The 15,331-nt window shown below is 50.8% G+C and overlaps 1 protein-coding gene across 3 annotated transcripts in view; it reads right to left on the bottom strand.

Moving 5' to 3' along the window:
• WWP2 (WW domain containing E3 ubiquitin protein ligase 2) overlaps positions 1-15,331 on the bottom strand; it is an 84,940-nt gene that overhangs the window by 35,966 nt on the left and 33,643 nt on the right. For 2 of the 3 annotated variants that reach the window (XM_044987849.1, XM_044987850.1), the window contains exons 7-9: positions 11,216-11,260; positions 10,468-10,586; positions 4,328-4,544 (exon numbers count right to left, since the gene is read on the bottom strand). In XM_044987849.1, coding sequence (XP_044843784.1) covers positions 4,328-4,544; positions 10,468-10,586; positions 11,216-11,260 — 381 coding nt within the window. The remainder of the gene's footprint in view (positions 1-4,327; positions 4,545-10,467; positions 10,587-11,215; positions 11,261-15,331) is intronic. The other variant, XM_044987851.1, reaches the window with a different exon arrangement.

The raw sequence follows: 15,331 nt of genomic DNA, 5'->3' as shown, positions 1-15,331 counted from the left end.
CCAGGGCCCAATGACATCTGCGCTTCCACAAGACCATATTGTGTCTGCACTAGGAGAGATCACTGCACAATCAACTGTCAGTTTGCAGGAGGAGCTGAGACAAACATCAATGCAGCCAATCAGAAACCAGCTTGTTCAAAGATTTTTTTTTTAAATGTACTTTAATTTAAAAAAAAAAAAGATTTCAATTGGCTGGAGCCTGTTTCCTGGGCCAATTAGAATGCAGCTTGCAGCTGTTACTCTAGCATACAGTCAGGAAAAGAGGTAAAACAGAAAAATTACAACATCCTAATGAAGTGTTGTGACAGAATCATAGTCTCAGCTGCAAAGAAGTTAGTGTCTGGGTTTTGCTTTTGCATGTGCATTGCATCTTGTACCCATTCTCCAGTCCCAAGGCCAGGGATGAAGCTTTTAATCAAACTCCCCCAAGAAATGTGGGCAATTTATTTGCAAGCACCCCTCTCTCTAATCATGCTTCACTGTGTGACTGGTGGAAAATCACCAGCAGCCTTCCCTCCCTTCTGAAGAGCAAGGTGATTGTGGTTTTATGCAGGTACCCTGTCACTGAGCGTTTGCAGCGTGTGACACGCCTGCCCGCACTGCGCACCAGTGGAACTCTGTTCTGGCTGCAGGAAATGGCTGCACCAGGCAGTGGCTGTAGGGAGCAGTGGCCGGTGTGAAATGGCAGTGCTAAGGTAACCCGCAGTCCAAACAAAATGCCTTGCCTTATGTAAGAAACCACAGCACCATGCCTTCTGCCAGACAGCATAATGTGCTTCTTTGTGTGCGCGAGACAGAGCCCTGTTAACTAGCTCTCCATCCCGAGTGCAGGATCATCATTGATAGGAACCAGATGCAGGAGTTGATGACTCCAGCTGCCTTCCCATTCCATTATCAGCCAGCTGGGAAACCTGTGTGTTAAAGTGGGGTCCCCACCCCAAAAGTTTCCAACTCTACAAAGCAACTGCTCTCATACCCACACGTACCCTGGCTCCCTTCACGTGAATCACATGATAACAAGTTTAAGAGTAAGGCCAGGTGGATGTAAGGGGACGGATTCTGGGTGCTGTTGGATCTGGAATTATTCAGACCACCTTCCAGCATTCTCCAGCCCCTAAAACAGACTCCCAGTCATGTGCACGAGACTCCTTTGTGCTCACCACATCTGGTGCAGATGTCTCGAGACAGCCATCTGAGCAGAATAAATAGCTCAGAATCCCCACATGAACCTGGCCTCTGTAGATTCCATGTGTGTGGTGGGAGTTGGGGAGAGAAGCAAGCTCCAGGCATCTAAAGCTGGGAAGAGCTGAGACCCCTCAGGGCTGTGGAAGGGAGTGGACGTGGGGGAGATCATCCTACTGCGTCTCTACAGGGATCAAAGGACGTGTGTAGAAAAGCCAGGCTCCTGCAACAGGCACTCAACCCCTGGCGCATTCTACGCCAGTGAGAGTGACATGGAGGCTCTCGGACCCACCTGCAATGGCATGATGCTCAATAGCGGGTGGGGACCCAGATCCCCTGTAAGCAGCAAGCCTCAGAACTGCTACGCACTCCTCCCCAGTCAGTCACCCCAGCCACAGCGCGGCCACCAAGGGGCTGATCCGCACGCTGCTCAGCCACATATGGGAATGTCTTGCTACTAAGCTGGAACCTACCCAGCTCTGTCTGGGCCCCCTTCGTCCTCTGACACTACTGCCCACATGGACACAGCTGACTGCTTCTCCAGCCTGCAAGCCGCTCCCCAAACCTCTAGCCGAAGTCTTTCCCAGCAACACACCAGCGTTGTAAGACAGCCAGAAATGTGCCTTCCCAGAGCAGGGCCTAATAGAAACCCCCTGCCCCACAAGCCCACTTGCACCTGCTCTGGTTCGCATACCTCCACTTTTCCCCCCACCTCATTTTAGCCAGGGGCACTGCCAAGCCAGAGCAAAACTCTGCGGGGAGAAAGGCTGATCTAGCCTCTCTCAGGGCAGGTCTCACATTTGGCCACTGGTTCCCTAGAACTCTGGTTCCTGATGTGCTCAGAACCACCGGGAGAGACCCCAGAATACACTCCACTCCCGCCCTCCCAGGGCAGGACACCGGGTTCCACGCTGTGTGAGCAGGCCAGTGGCTGTTCACTCTAGCTTAGCACAGCACAAGTCTGTAACGCCAATAACAAGCCCAAGCTAGAGGGGGAATCATTTTATGCCCTGGAGAGCCTCTGCCCAGGGTACAGATAGGGAACGGCCCAAACTGCAGTGTGGTGGCCCTTAAAGTTCATGCAGGCCAATGGGTGCAACGGGAGGGGCTTTGCGGCTGCTGTTCCTCCTCCTCCCTCCCCCCACCACAAAGAGCAGGTTGAATATTTGCCACCCTCTCTTCCTCCGACATGCTGGATTCTCTGCTGCAAATCACAGAAAGAAACAGCAGCAAGAACATGCCATTGAGCCAGGACACGGACAGCAAATTAGCCCATCCTCAGCATGGCTCCCCGGGGCCATAGAATGGGTGGCTGGAAGAGCTGAACGTGCTAGAGCGCTGGCTTGAAACCTCCCTGCACCCTTAGGGGCTTCCAGAACACTGTTTGTGTGCGACACATGGGCTGGGCAGGGCTGGCAGTCACAGCCCACTCACGCCAGGAAAGACAGCGCCCCAGGTCTGCCCGGGCGAGGAGAAGGAGATCTTCAGTCTGACCCGCAGGAGCAGTGAGAGGCTCCAGCTCCTGCTGGAATAAAGACCTTTTTCAGAGCACTGGCCTTTTCCAGCTGCCTGGAAACAGGAAGAGCCCAAGCCCTGAGAAAGTAACCCTCACCCCCCCCACAAAGACACACTGAGCTGTTAACCCTAATTACCTGTGACTGACACATGAGCGAGGCCCTGACCTTCCAGGCACTGGCTTAGCCAAAGGAAAACAAACAGCTCACCTCACAGGAAATGCAGGAGGCCATTTTCCCCTTTAACAACCCCCTCTTGCTGTGTTGCCTGAATGGCCCAAATTTAAAGAGAAAGCTTTCACTCAGGCTGCCCTCCTGCAACCTGGGCTGGGCTGCACGATGGGCTTGCAGCTCACACATCAACATTATTTCCAAAGCCCCCCTCTCCCAACTGCCCTACTGCTGGGGGGACTGCAAGCACCAAGTCCTCCTCCCCTGCAGGCTGTATTTCTCCTGCTGGGAGCTGGTGTCATCTCCAATGCCCAGAGCCAAGCAGGAGGATGCTTGGCCTTAGGTACCTGGCAGGACACCAGCTCATGCAGAGGACAGGCAGATTTTTATGTGATGGAGGAACCAAGTCTCACATCTTTTCTTTAAAGGGACAGGAGGAAGCTGAAAATGAAATTCTGCTTTGAAGATTTTTCACCTCCTGCTGTTACCTGTCAGTCTGGAAAGGCCCAGGACTGGAGAGAAACCCAAGAACAGAGCTCTCGCTGGTTCCAACTCCTGGGTGCATCTGACAGCCTGCTTTGTCTGGTCAGACCCACTGTTTCATAGAATCATAGAACAGAATCTCAGGGTTGGAAGGGACCTCAGGAGGTTCTAGTCCAACCCCCTGCTCAAAGCAGGACCAATCCTCAGACAGATTTTTACCCCAGTTCCCTAAATGGCCCCCTCAAGGATTGAACTTACAACGCTGGGTTTAGCAGGCCAATGCTCAAACCACTGAGCTATCCCTCCCCCATTTCTCTGTATAGCAGCTAGCATGGGTGACCCCAGCTAAGTGAGACCCCCCCATCTCCAAACTGACAGGGGAGCAGGACCCTTACATGTTTCTAAGAGTTTATTTTAAAAAATGTTCAGGCCCTCTTGTTTAAAGGGAGCTCTCTGGAAATTTCCCATCTCTTTGTAACATATGCACCACAGACACCTTCTGTCCTGCTCAGGGAGAGCAAAAGGCGCGGTTCCTCTCCTGGGGACCTGACAGCAAGGGATTTGTCACGTTGCCGCTGTGTATAGCTCCTGAGAATGTGAAACGGATACAGCCTTGGCCCACCCCCTGTTGAGGGAGGAAAGGTCAGTCCCAATGTACAGCCAACCACAGATGCTGTCCATGGACCAGGTCCGTCACAGTCCGGCTGCTTGTGTGTGCTGCTCCAGAAGGTGCCACAGGCCCCATGTGCTTTTGTGTTTCCATAGCCAGCCTGGCAGAACAGAGCCCCCCTCTCCAACACAGCTGCTCCTGCAGGCTCAGAGCAACGGCCCAGACCACTCAACTTCCTCGGACCCTCTCTGCACAGAGCTAGCCTCACTCCCCCTATCCCAGCCACGTGAGGAGCAAGCGTTGTGGTGCCCTGCCCTGGGAATGGGCCAGACCGTGTTCAGAATGGGCCTGAGACGGAGCTGCTTACCCGGGTGGTAGAGCTTCCAAGGCCTGTGCTGCAGCCTGAGGTGACTGGGTGCCTGAGGCAGGGGCCGGCTCCTCTGGCTCCCCAGGGACGGATGAAGCAGGAAGGGTGGCAGCGGTGGAGCTGGGGGTCTCGCTTGACACTGCTGCAGGTGGCGAGGTCACTCCCACCACAGACCTTTCCTCTTCAGCGTCGGTGGCACCAGCAGAGTCCCCACTCACTGAAAACGCAGAGGGCAGAGAGATTAGGGCTGAGCACGGCCCCACCTCCTGAGGAGAAGGGAAAACGCACCACTACAGCCATTCTTACTGACGGCAAGGATTAGCCTCCGCCCCAGGGCCCCAGGTTCACAGGGAGCTTGCGGCCCTCTGCAAAGGGAGCTTCGCTGTTCACCCATGGGTGGGGAGCAGTACTAGGGCCTCTATTCCTCTGCCAGCTGCTGCCACCCCCTGCACCTCCTCTGTCTGCACAGGCCGGGTTGGCGGGACCAAGCAGAGCATGTGGGAAACAAGGGCACTCACTGTCTAGCATTTCCCTTGCGGGCTGCCAGCAAACTTCCCGACTCTAGAGGCACTGGGTTAATTCAGGTGAGGAGCAGGGATCCCAAAAACCTGCCAGGAGGTGCCCTGGGCCTTGGGAAGGACTGACTCAGCAAATCCGACAGTGCCAATAAATCCGACACTGCTGGACCCCAGTGAATACTCAGCAGGAAAGGAGCAAACCTCACAGCTAATGGGGGGCAGGGAGGAAGAGAGAGGAGTGGCAGCACATTAGCCTACAAGATGCCACCCAGTGGCTCCGCCCGCTGCCCAAAGCTCTGGCCTTTTCTGGTTTTCTGCTGGGGGCAGGTAGTGCCCACTTCCCTGCCACTCCCTCACAGGCCATGCCTCTAGCAGCTGCTCCTCCTCCTTTGCACAGGGAAGAGGGGTGCAGCCACTCCTGGCATCCCACTGTGCACATGTGCTCACATGCATGACAGCATGAAGGATGGCAGTTCCCCCTGTGCGTGTTTGCCAGCCCCTCACCTTGACGCCTGTGGTCTGCTAGGACTCAGGGGAACCCACGACTGGATTCTAAGTGTAACGTATGACCAAAGCCAGGCCACAGGCTTCAGACTGGTTCCAAGAGTGAAAACAGGCAGCAGCTTGTAGCCCATGCTGACCGAAGGCTAGTTCTGGGAGAGGGAACCCCAGCCAGTCCCTGCACCTCAGTCCCCCAGGAGACCCCTTCACCCACAAGGAGAGATGGCTTCCACGCAATGGGTAAGTCAGGAGAAATCCCAGCAATCAAAGCAGTGGCTGAGTTAGCATGGCCCTGGACAGCATTACGCCTCGGAGGTTACTTGTAGGCCCCAGGCAGATTCCTAGATGCTCGTAGACACGTACTGCATAAGAGAGCCAGTTCCTGAGGGATTTTACAGACGCTGGGAACGCCCCACAGCTCCATGTTGTGCCTGCAGTTCTGTAGAAGGCTGGGTTACACTGCAGTGGGACGGGGGCAGTACGAACAGGACAGCCTGCATCTCACGGACTAACCTTCTCAGCGGGCAAGGAGCTGAGGCAGCCAGGAGGGCATTAAACTACCACCACCAGGAGAAGGAGGCAAACCATGTACAAACTAACTCAGCGTGTTGCGAACAAACTGAATTAATACAGCCAAGAATGTGAAGAGAAGCCTTTCAACCATTCACATACCAATGCTAGGAATCTGGGGAACAAGCAAGAGGAACTGGAAATTCTCACTGACAAGAATAAATTTAATATAATTTGCATCACTGAAACCTGATGGGACAATTCACAAGACTGTAATGTTAAAGTCACTGGTTACAACTTGTTCAGGAAAAACAGAGTAGGTATAAGATGTGTGGAGAGAGACTCTACATTAAAGACACAATTACCAGTTTTAGAGGGCTGATAACTCAGAACCACAGGATCCTGAATATGTATGGATCAGTGACCTACCTAACACAGCACAGAAGGGGGTAGTGGTGTGGGTCTGTTACAGGCCAGGGAACAAGAGAAGTTAGGTATGTAACAGGGATCAGAAATCATGACCTGGATCCACATGGGCAAATAAAGAAGAGCAATATATAATCTTGGTGCTTCAAAAGAGTTGATTTCCCAAAGCTGAGGAATATTCTGAGCAAAATTGATTGGAGAAAAAATTTAGACAGAAAAATGTGAATGAAAATAGGGAGTTGTTTAAGAAAAGTTTATTAAATGGCCAAAAATCTAATTCTACAATCCAAAAAGACAACATCTTTGGCAAAAAGCCCATCCTGATTCAGAGGCAAAGCAAAGGCAGCTACTTGAAATAAAACAGAAACATAACAAATGGAAAAATGGGGAAATAGATAGCAATCAATATAAGTTATGGAGTGCAGAAAATGTATAAGGGAAGCTAAAGACGTCAAGGAAAAAAAAATCCATGGGACAGACCATTATTATTACATAGAGAGAAATTAATAATAATGATACAGATAAGGCAGAAGTGTTCAATAAATATTATTTGGAAAGAAGCAGAATGATGTAGTCAGATGAAGTACTTTCTAGTCCATTAGTAACTAACAAGGATATTAACTGGCATCTACTAAGGACAAATATTTTCAAATCAGCAGGCCTGGATAACTTGCACCCAAGAGTCCTAGAAAAGCTGGCTGAGGAGATCTCTGGCCAATATCAATATAGCACACATTAAATGCATGAACTGGATAACTGAACTATCTTTAAAAAAAAAATTGTCAATAGAGAATCATCACTGAATGGTAGAGTTTCTAGTGGGGTTCAACAGTGATCAGTATTCACCCACACACTATGAATACTTTCATCAACGATCCTGAAGTAAAACCATTGCTGAAAACATTTGGGGAGGACACAAAGATTGTTGGAGCGGTAAAGAACAATGAAGACACAGCCACCCTACAGAGTGATCTGGATTGCTTCATAACCGGGGCCCATTCAAACAAAATGTGTTTTAATACACACAAATGCAAAGTTATGCATCTAGGAACAAGGAAAGCAGTCAAAGAGTCCTGTGGCACCTTATACACTAACAGACGTATTGGAGCCTGAGCTTTCGTGGGTGAAGACCCACTTCGTCAGACAAAGAAAAGCAGTGACTCTGAAAAGGATTGAGAGGTCATAATGGACAAGCAACTCCACATGAACTTCCTGTGCGATGCTCCAGCAAAAAGGGCGAATGTGACTCTTAGGCCTGGTCTACACTAGGGGGGGGTTCGAACTAAGGTACGCAAGTTCAGCTACGCAAATAGGGACAAACATCTGAAGGCCACCCCCCTCCTCCTCTGCCCATCACTTCCACTGCACCTAAAGAGATAAAGGAAGCAGATGTTGGACTCTGGAGGAGGGGTCCTGACCTCAGAGTTTCGTCAATAAACTGCTGTAGCATGTGGTGAGAAACTTTGCTTTGAATCTCATGTAGTTTGTTAAGTTAGGCTTTAGTAAGCCTTTAATCTTCATTTATCTAGTAACCATTTCTGATTTTTATGCCTCATTACTTGAACTCACTTAAAAGCGCTCTTTGCAGTTAATAAACTTGTTTTACTGTTTTATCTAATCCAGCGTGTTTGAACAAAAGTGTCTGAATAACTACTTAAGATAATACACTGACATATTATCCCATTAAAGGAATAAGAGACAAAATATTTGTCCTGTCCAGGAGAGGGCTGGCTAGTACAGGACATACATTTCCTGGGGGAAATCTGAGACGGGTAGTGCCGGGGTCACCCAACGCCAGTGAGAGCTACCGTGTAAGCCAAGTGTGGCTGGCAGGCTGCAATTACAGAGCCACTCACGGTGTGGCTTGCATGCTGGAAGGCTGTTTGTGAGCGGCCCAGGTGGGAGCTACTTCAGCAAGGCATTGTAAGGCACCCAAGGTTACAGGGCAGGGATCACACAGCCCCACACTGGTCTGGTCTGTACCCTGGTATGTCACAGTATTGCTGTTCTATAATTGTGGGGGGGAAACAGATGATGGTGGTGGTAACACTCTTTCCATTCCACTAGCATCTCTGGTGGATGTTAAACAGAAGCTACTAAAGTCTGACATTTTTAAATCAGCAGGTCCGGATAACTTGCATCCAAGAGTTTTAAAAGAGCTGGACGAGGTGATCACTGAACCATTAATGCTGGTTTTCAGTAAGTCTTGAAGCACTGGGGAAGTTCTTCCAGAAGACTGGAAGAAGGCTAATATTGTGCCAAGGTAATTATAGGCCTTTCTGCCTGACATCAACCCTGGGCAAGATAATGGAGCCACCGATACAGGACTTGATTAATACTAAAGGAAGATAATGTAATTAATGCAAATCAACATGGGTTTATGGCAAATAGATCTGTCATAAAAAATTAACTTAGTTTGATATTACAAGTTTGGTTGATAAAGGTAGCAGTATTGACATAATAGATTTAGATTTCTGCAAGGAATTTGATGTGGCGTTGCACAACGTTCTCATTAAAAAACTAGAACTATATAAAATTAACATGGCACACATTAAGTGGATTAAAAACTGGCTAATTGATAAGCCTCAAAATGTAACTGTAAATGGGGAATCATAATTAAATGGGTGTATCCGCAGTGGGAATTGGTTCTTGGCCCTAGGTTATTTAATAGTTTTATTAATGACCTGGAAGAAAACATAAGATCATCAATGATAAAGTTGCAGATGATGCAAAAATTGGAGCAATGACAAATAATGAAGAGGAGAAGTCACTGACAGTGATCTGGATTACTTGGTAAACTAGGTCAATCAAACAATATGGGTTTTTATACAGTTAAATGTAAGTACACCTCTACCTTGATATAACACAACCCGATATAACACCAATTTGGATATAACACGGTAAAGCAGTGCTCTGGGGGGCGCGGCTGCGCACTCCGGCGGATCAAAGCAAGTTCGATATAATGCGGTTTCACCTATAATGCGGTAAGATTTTTTGGCTCCCGAGGACAGCGTTATATCGGGGTAGAGGTGTACATACATCTAGGAACAAAAAATGTCAGCCATATTTACAGAATGGGTGACTCTATCCTGGGAAGCAGTGACTCTGAAAAAGATTTGGGGGTCATCGTGGACAATCAGCTGAACATGAACTCCCAGTGTGACACTGTGGTCAAAACGGCTAATGTGATCCTGGAATGCTTAAGCAAAGGAATCTCGAGCAGAAGGAGAGAGGTTATTTTACTTCTGTATTTGGCACTGGTGTGACTGCTACTGGAATCCTGTATCCAGTTCTGGTGCCCACAATTCAAGAAGGATGTTGATAAGTTGGAGAGGGTTCAGAGAAGAGCCACAAGAATGATTAAAGGATTAGAACGCATGCCTTGTAGTGACAGACTCAAAGAACTCAGTCTATTTAGCTTAACAAAGAGAAGTGCAAGGGGTGACTTGATCACAGTCCACAAGTACCTACATGGGGAAAAAAATATTTAATAGTGGGCTCTTCGATCCACCAGAGAAAGGTCTAACAATCCCAGGGCTGGAAGTTGAAGCTAGACAAATTCAGACTGGAAATAAGGTGTAAATTTTTAACAGTGCAAGTAATTAACTGTTGGAACAACTTACCAAAAGTCATGATGGATTCTTCATCATTGAGAATTTTTAAATGAAGATTGGCTGTTTTTCTAAAAGATCTGCTCTAGAAGTTATTTGGGGGCCCTTCTCTAGCCTGTGCTATACTAGAGGTCAGACTAGAGGATCACAATGGTCCCTTCTGATCTTGGAGTCTATGGCAGAGCTGCTCCAATTACTCAGTCATAGGGCCACAATGGCAACTCACAAGGAACCCAAAGGATGCTCCTACCTGGCCCAGAATGGAACTTCTCTCCCCTTAAATATGGCAGTGCGGGGAGAGCACAAGTCCCAGCGCATACCGTGGGCTGTCCGGTTGGATCAAGATAGAGTATTGCACACTGGGACTAGTAGTCTTTGGCCACACTCCACGTTTTCATAAAATTTCAGGGCAGCCATGGGCCATGCTGTGTGTTAGCGGGACATAGCTTTGGTTCAACAAGCATCCGTACAGCTAGTTGTCATCTTCCTCCACTAGCTGAGGCCCTGAGCACTGCCTGCCATACAGCCACTACCTGAAAAGCCAAGCATCACCCCGTCCAGTACCATGCTTCACCTGTGCCATTTGCTGTGCTCGGACTCTTGACTTGCTGGCGGTGGCAAACCCTGGTGCTCGGACTTTGGTCTCCATTCCCTGCGTTCTGTCTGGTCGCTCCAGCTGAATGTCTGTGTGTCCTGTGGGACAACAACACACAACAGGTCAGAGACTAGGCTGGCCTCAGTTCCTTTTGCCCAGAACTGTGCTCCCTCCAGGTGCACCCTGCCAGCCTTCCCAGTGAGTCCCATGCCACTGTGCTCCTCACCCTTCAAACACCCTCTCCCCAGAACACCCAGCTCAGAGGCAGGCAGGCAGGCACACTGGTTCCAGACGCATCTCGGCCACTAGTGCCCAAGTCCCAGCAATGGGGAGTCCAGGAGAAACAGCATGTGGGCTTTGGTGCGGGGCATTAGGGGCTCAGAGGTCTCAGTTCAACACACCTCTGCTCACCGTGCACTAATGGGTGTATTAATGAATAGTCCAAGTCTCTTCTGAGAGACACTTGGTTATTTGGTGCTGGAGAGTCCTACCGTTCCTGAATTCGGATTGGATCTGGTCCTGGTCCCCAAGCCAGATCTAGACACAGGACTCGCCGTACCAGCTGTGGTGACATTTTTAGAGCCAGTCTCACCTCTCCCCAGTCATGCAGCAACTCCCCAGGCTCAGTTCAGTGCACCTGTCCCTGTGGGCACAATTCCCCCCTACTATGCCTGAGACGCTCCCATTCCCAAAGAGTGTGTAGGCACGGCCAGCCAGCTTCACTCACTGAGCAGCTTCCCACTCGAGGACTCCAGCCTCCAGCACTTGCAGCCTAAGAAAACATGGCATGTCTCACAGGAGGGCTGAGCAGAGCGATTCAGGAGAACCCTAGCACCGCACTCCAGCCACAGGTGAGTAGGGAAGGACAACGGGACACTGCAGCACTGGAATCGCAGTGCCAACCACTCCCCATGCAGGAGGGGGCAGGCTGGCTGGGCGCCGGGGTACTGGAAGGCTGGTCTCAGACATGAGTTGTTGGCCATATTGAATTTCCGGGAAGCGGGTGGGCATAAGCCCACCCACATCTAAAGGCACCTCCCCCAGCCTCACAGGAGGGACCACTGGACCTGGGATCCAACTAAACACAGGGGACAACTAAAGAACAACAGGGAAGGGAGTGGAGGTCAAAGGTTCAGAATTCAGAGTAGCAGCCGTGTTAGTCTGTATCCGCAAAAAGAACAGGAGTCCTTGCGGCACCTTAGAGACTAACACATTTATCTGAGCATAAGCTTTTGTGGGCTACAGCTCACTTCATCGGATGCAATACAGTAGAAGATATACACACACACACAGAGAACATGAAACAATGGGTGTTACCATATGTACTCTAACGAGAGTGATCAGTTAAGGTGAGCTATTACCAGCAGGAGAGAAAAAACACTTTTTGTAGTGGTAATCACAATGGTCCATTTGCAGCAGTTGACAATAAGTTGTGAGGAACAGTGCAGGGGGGGGGAGATAAACATGGGGAAATACCGTGTGTAATGACCCATTCACTCCCAGTCTTTATTCAAGCCTAATTTAATGGCGTCCATTTTGCAAATTAATTCCAATTCAGCAGTGTCTCGTTGGAGTCTGGTTTTGAATTTTTTTGGTTATAATATTGCGACTTTTAGGTCTGTAATTGAGTGACCAGGGAGGCTGAAGTGTTCTCCGACTGGTTGTTGAATGTTATAATTCTTGACGTTTGATTTGTGTCCATTTATTCTTTTACGTAGAGACGGTCCGATTTGGCCAATGTACATGGCAGAGGGACATCGTTAGAGTGTGTATGGTAACACGCCGTGTTTCATGTTCTCTGTATATATATCTTCCTACTATATTTTCCACTGCATGCATCTGATGAAGTGGGCTGTAGCCCACGGAAGCTTATGCTCAAATAAATGTGTTAGTTTCTAAGGTGCCACAAGTACTCCTGTTCCTTTTAGGTTCAGAACTAGGGATCCAGAGGGGGACACTGAGCAGAGAACCCCAGACAGTGCCCCCTGCTCCTCACAGCTGTTTAGGGAGCCAGTGGATGCCCCCCAGAGGAACTCTGCCCGGATGCGTGAGACCAGGGAGGAGCAGAAATAGGTCCCACAGTCGCAGAGCACCCCCTCATCCAGCATCCTCCTCCTGGTGTTGAAGATGGCCACTTTGGCCAGGGCCAAGAGGAAGTTGACAAGGAGGTCTCACGACTTGGTGGGGCCATGGACAGGGTGTGAATATATGAAGAGGTCTGGGAAAAGTGCAGCCAGAACCTCAGCGGGAGGTTCTGGAGGAGCCGGAATAGGGGCTGCAACTTGGCGCATTTCAGATAAGCTTGCGCCAGGTTCTCCCTCACACCGCAAAAGGGGCAGGCCTCAGGGATGGGGGTGAACTGTGCCAGGTACACACCCGTGCTCATGGCTTCATGAAGGAGCCACCAACCAATATCCCCGGCAGGCCGTAGGACTAGGGTGGAATAGAGGCTGGCCCACCAGGGCTCCTCACCCTCCACAGGTGGTAGCTAGTCCCACCATTTGGCATTGGGGTGGGACACAAGGGTGAGGAAGTGAAATGTGTGGAGCACGAGCATGTAAAGTTGTTTCCTTGGCGAATTTCGGAAGCGAACCGGCTGCAGGGCGCGCAGCCGGCTTGGGTTATGGAGCGGAGGGAGACAGGGGACTCACGGGACAGGGGCCCGATGAAAAAGTATGGAGGGCCTGGGATAAGGGGTGGGCGGGGAGCACCCTCTCGCAGTACCCACTCAAGGAAAACCCAAGAGGTGGGTGACAAGGCTGCCCCACCTCCTGGAGTATGCGCAGGGGTGTCAGGAGGGTGGAGAGTCCCATGTGCCGGCCAAGCGCTCGCAGATCCACCCAGCCCCACTATCATAGTCCAGGAGGTTTCTGATTCTGGTGGTTTGTGCCAGGATCAGCCTCCGGTGCACCAAGGGTGACTCCGCCATCTGTACATGTAGATCGGGGTTGTGTAGCAGGGGCTCCGTAAGGAGGTCCACCCCCGTGGTGGCCACAACAGACCTGGTCACCGAGAACAGTTTCCAGGTCCAGAGGAGGTCCTGGTAGAAGACCAGCAGCTCGGAGAGGTCTCACAGAAGACCCCTCAGGTCGAGAAAAAAGAGCTGCTGGTCGTATCGGAGCCCTCGGAGGCGGCGCAGGAAGGCCTGCGCCAACGTGCTCCACACCGGACTACCCGCACCGTACAGGAGCCTCTGCAGGGCCTGGAGGCAGAAGACATAGACCTGGTGCAGAGGCAGACCAGGCCCTGTCTTCCCTCCTCAGGGAAGACTCAGAATCCCCACAGAGAGACAGTGCAGTCCTGGCCAGAACCCCAGAGCTACTCTCTGGAGCCAGGCCAGGATCCCCGAGGCCAGGCTCAGGGTGTAGAACTGGTGCCGGAGCATGGACAGGATTAGTTGGTTGAGCACCAGTGCCCTCCCCCACAGAGAGAGGCACCAGAGCGTCCTGTCCATCTCCGCAGCCACTCACCCACCCTGGCCTCCAAATCCTGCCAGTTCTCCGGAGGAGAAGGATGCGTGGTGGAAAGGTAAACGCCAGGATAGAGCAGTGGACTCGCGCCCCATCAAATGGCTTGAAGTGCAGGTGGGAGATAGCTTGTCTGCCACCCACCCCTGACCATTGGGCCTGAGCTCTTGATTCAGTTGACCTGGGCAGAGACACCCACCAAGCAGATGGCATGCGGACGGGCAGCCCAGCCCTACAGCAGTGCTACGTTGGGTTATGCCTGTGTTTTTTAGAGCATGGCTGCCCAGCGTCACATCTCATGTCTGTCTGTCTGTCTGTCTCTCTCGCTCTCACACACACACACCTCTCAGCCTGCAGGTCATGCATTTGGCTGAGCTGTGGGCAGGAGATGTAGTTCCTCCTGCAGCAGCTGCTGGAGGTGTGGCGATACCTGGCTTCAGGCACTCAGCCAGCACAGAGCCTGCCCTGAAGAGGGATGGGGGAGCCAGAGGCCGGAGTGACTGAATGGGGAAGGAAATAGGGCAGGATCTGAACAGGGATGAGAGAGGCCGCTGCTGCCCCTCTGCCCACTACTCTCTCTCAGGCTGCACCAGCCACGCAGAGAGGTCTGTGCTATGGATCTGAAACCCTGCTGACAGCTGATACAGGGAAAAACAATGACCTGCTAGGAAAGACTGATAAACGGCGGGGCGGGGAGGCTGCTAACAGTCTTCAAGTACCTAAAAGGGTGTTATAAAGAGGAGGGTGATAAATTGTTCTCCTGAACCACTGAGGACAGGACAAGAAGCAATGGGCTTACATTACAGCAAGGGAGATTCAGGTTGGACATCAGGAAAAACTTCCTGTCAGGGTGATTAAGCACTGGAACAAATTACCTAGGGAGGCTGCGGTTCCATCATTGGAGATTTTTTAGGACAGGTTAGACAAACACGAGCCAGGCATGGTCTAGATAATACTTAGCCCTGCCTCAGCCCAAGGCGCTAGAAAACCTCTCGAGGTCCTTCCAAGTCCCTCATTTCTAGGAGTCTAATGTGTGACTATGGAGTTCAAGACTATCCTAACATATACGCATGCGAGGGAGTGTTAAGGTAGCACTGGGAATCTTCATTCTGGCTTTTCCTAACTTTTGAGGGTTTGACTTTGCAACCCTAACATTCTTCTAACTACACTGGTTTTTAATGTGCCATATTTATATAGGACTGTGGCAAATTGCCGGCATTATGATGATGGGTCCCACACTTTCTCCCCTTGTGGGGGTTCAGGACACCATTTCTCACCCCTGAACTGGGATATCGACTGTCCCACTAGTGTCCCATAAAAGGGGAGTGGAGAGGGAGGGACCCGGGCCCGCCCTCTACTCCAGGCCCCAGCCAGGG

The sequence above is a fragment of the Mauremys mutica genome, chromosome 14, assembly GCF_020497125.1.
Source record: "Mauremys mutica isolate MM-2020 ecotype Southern chromosome 14, ASM2049712v1, whole genome shotgun sequence".
Classification (NCBI taxonomy): Eukaryota; Metazoa; Chordata; order Testudines; family Geoemydidae; genus Mauremys; species Mauremys mutica.
The sequence above is the reverse complement of the archived record's forward strand: the minus strand, read 5'-3'. Positions and strand labels throughout refer to the sequence as shown.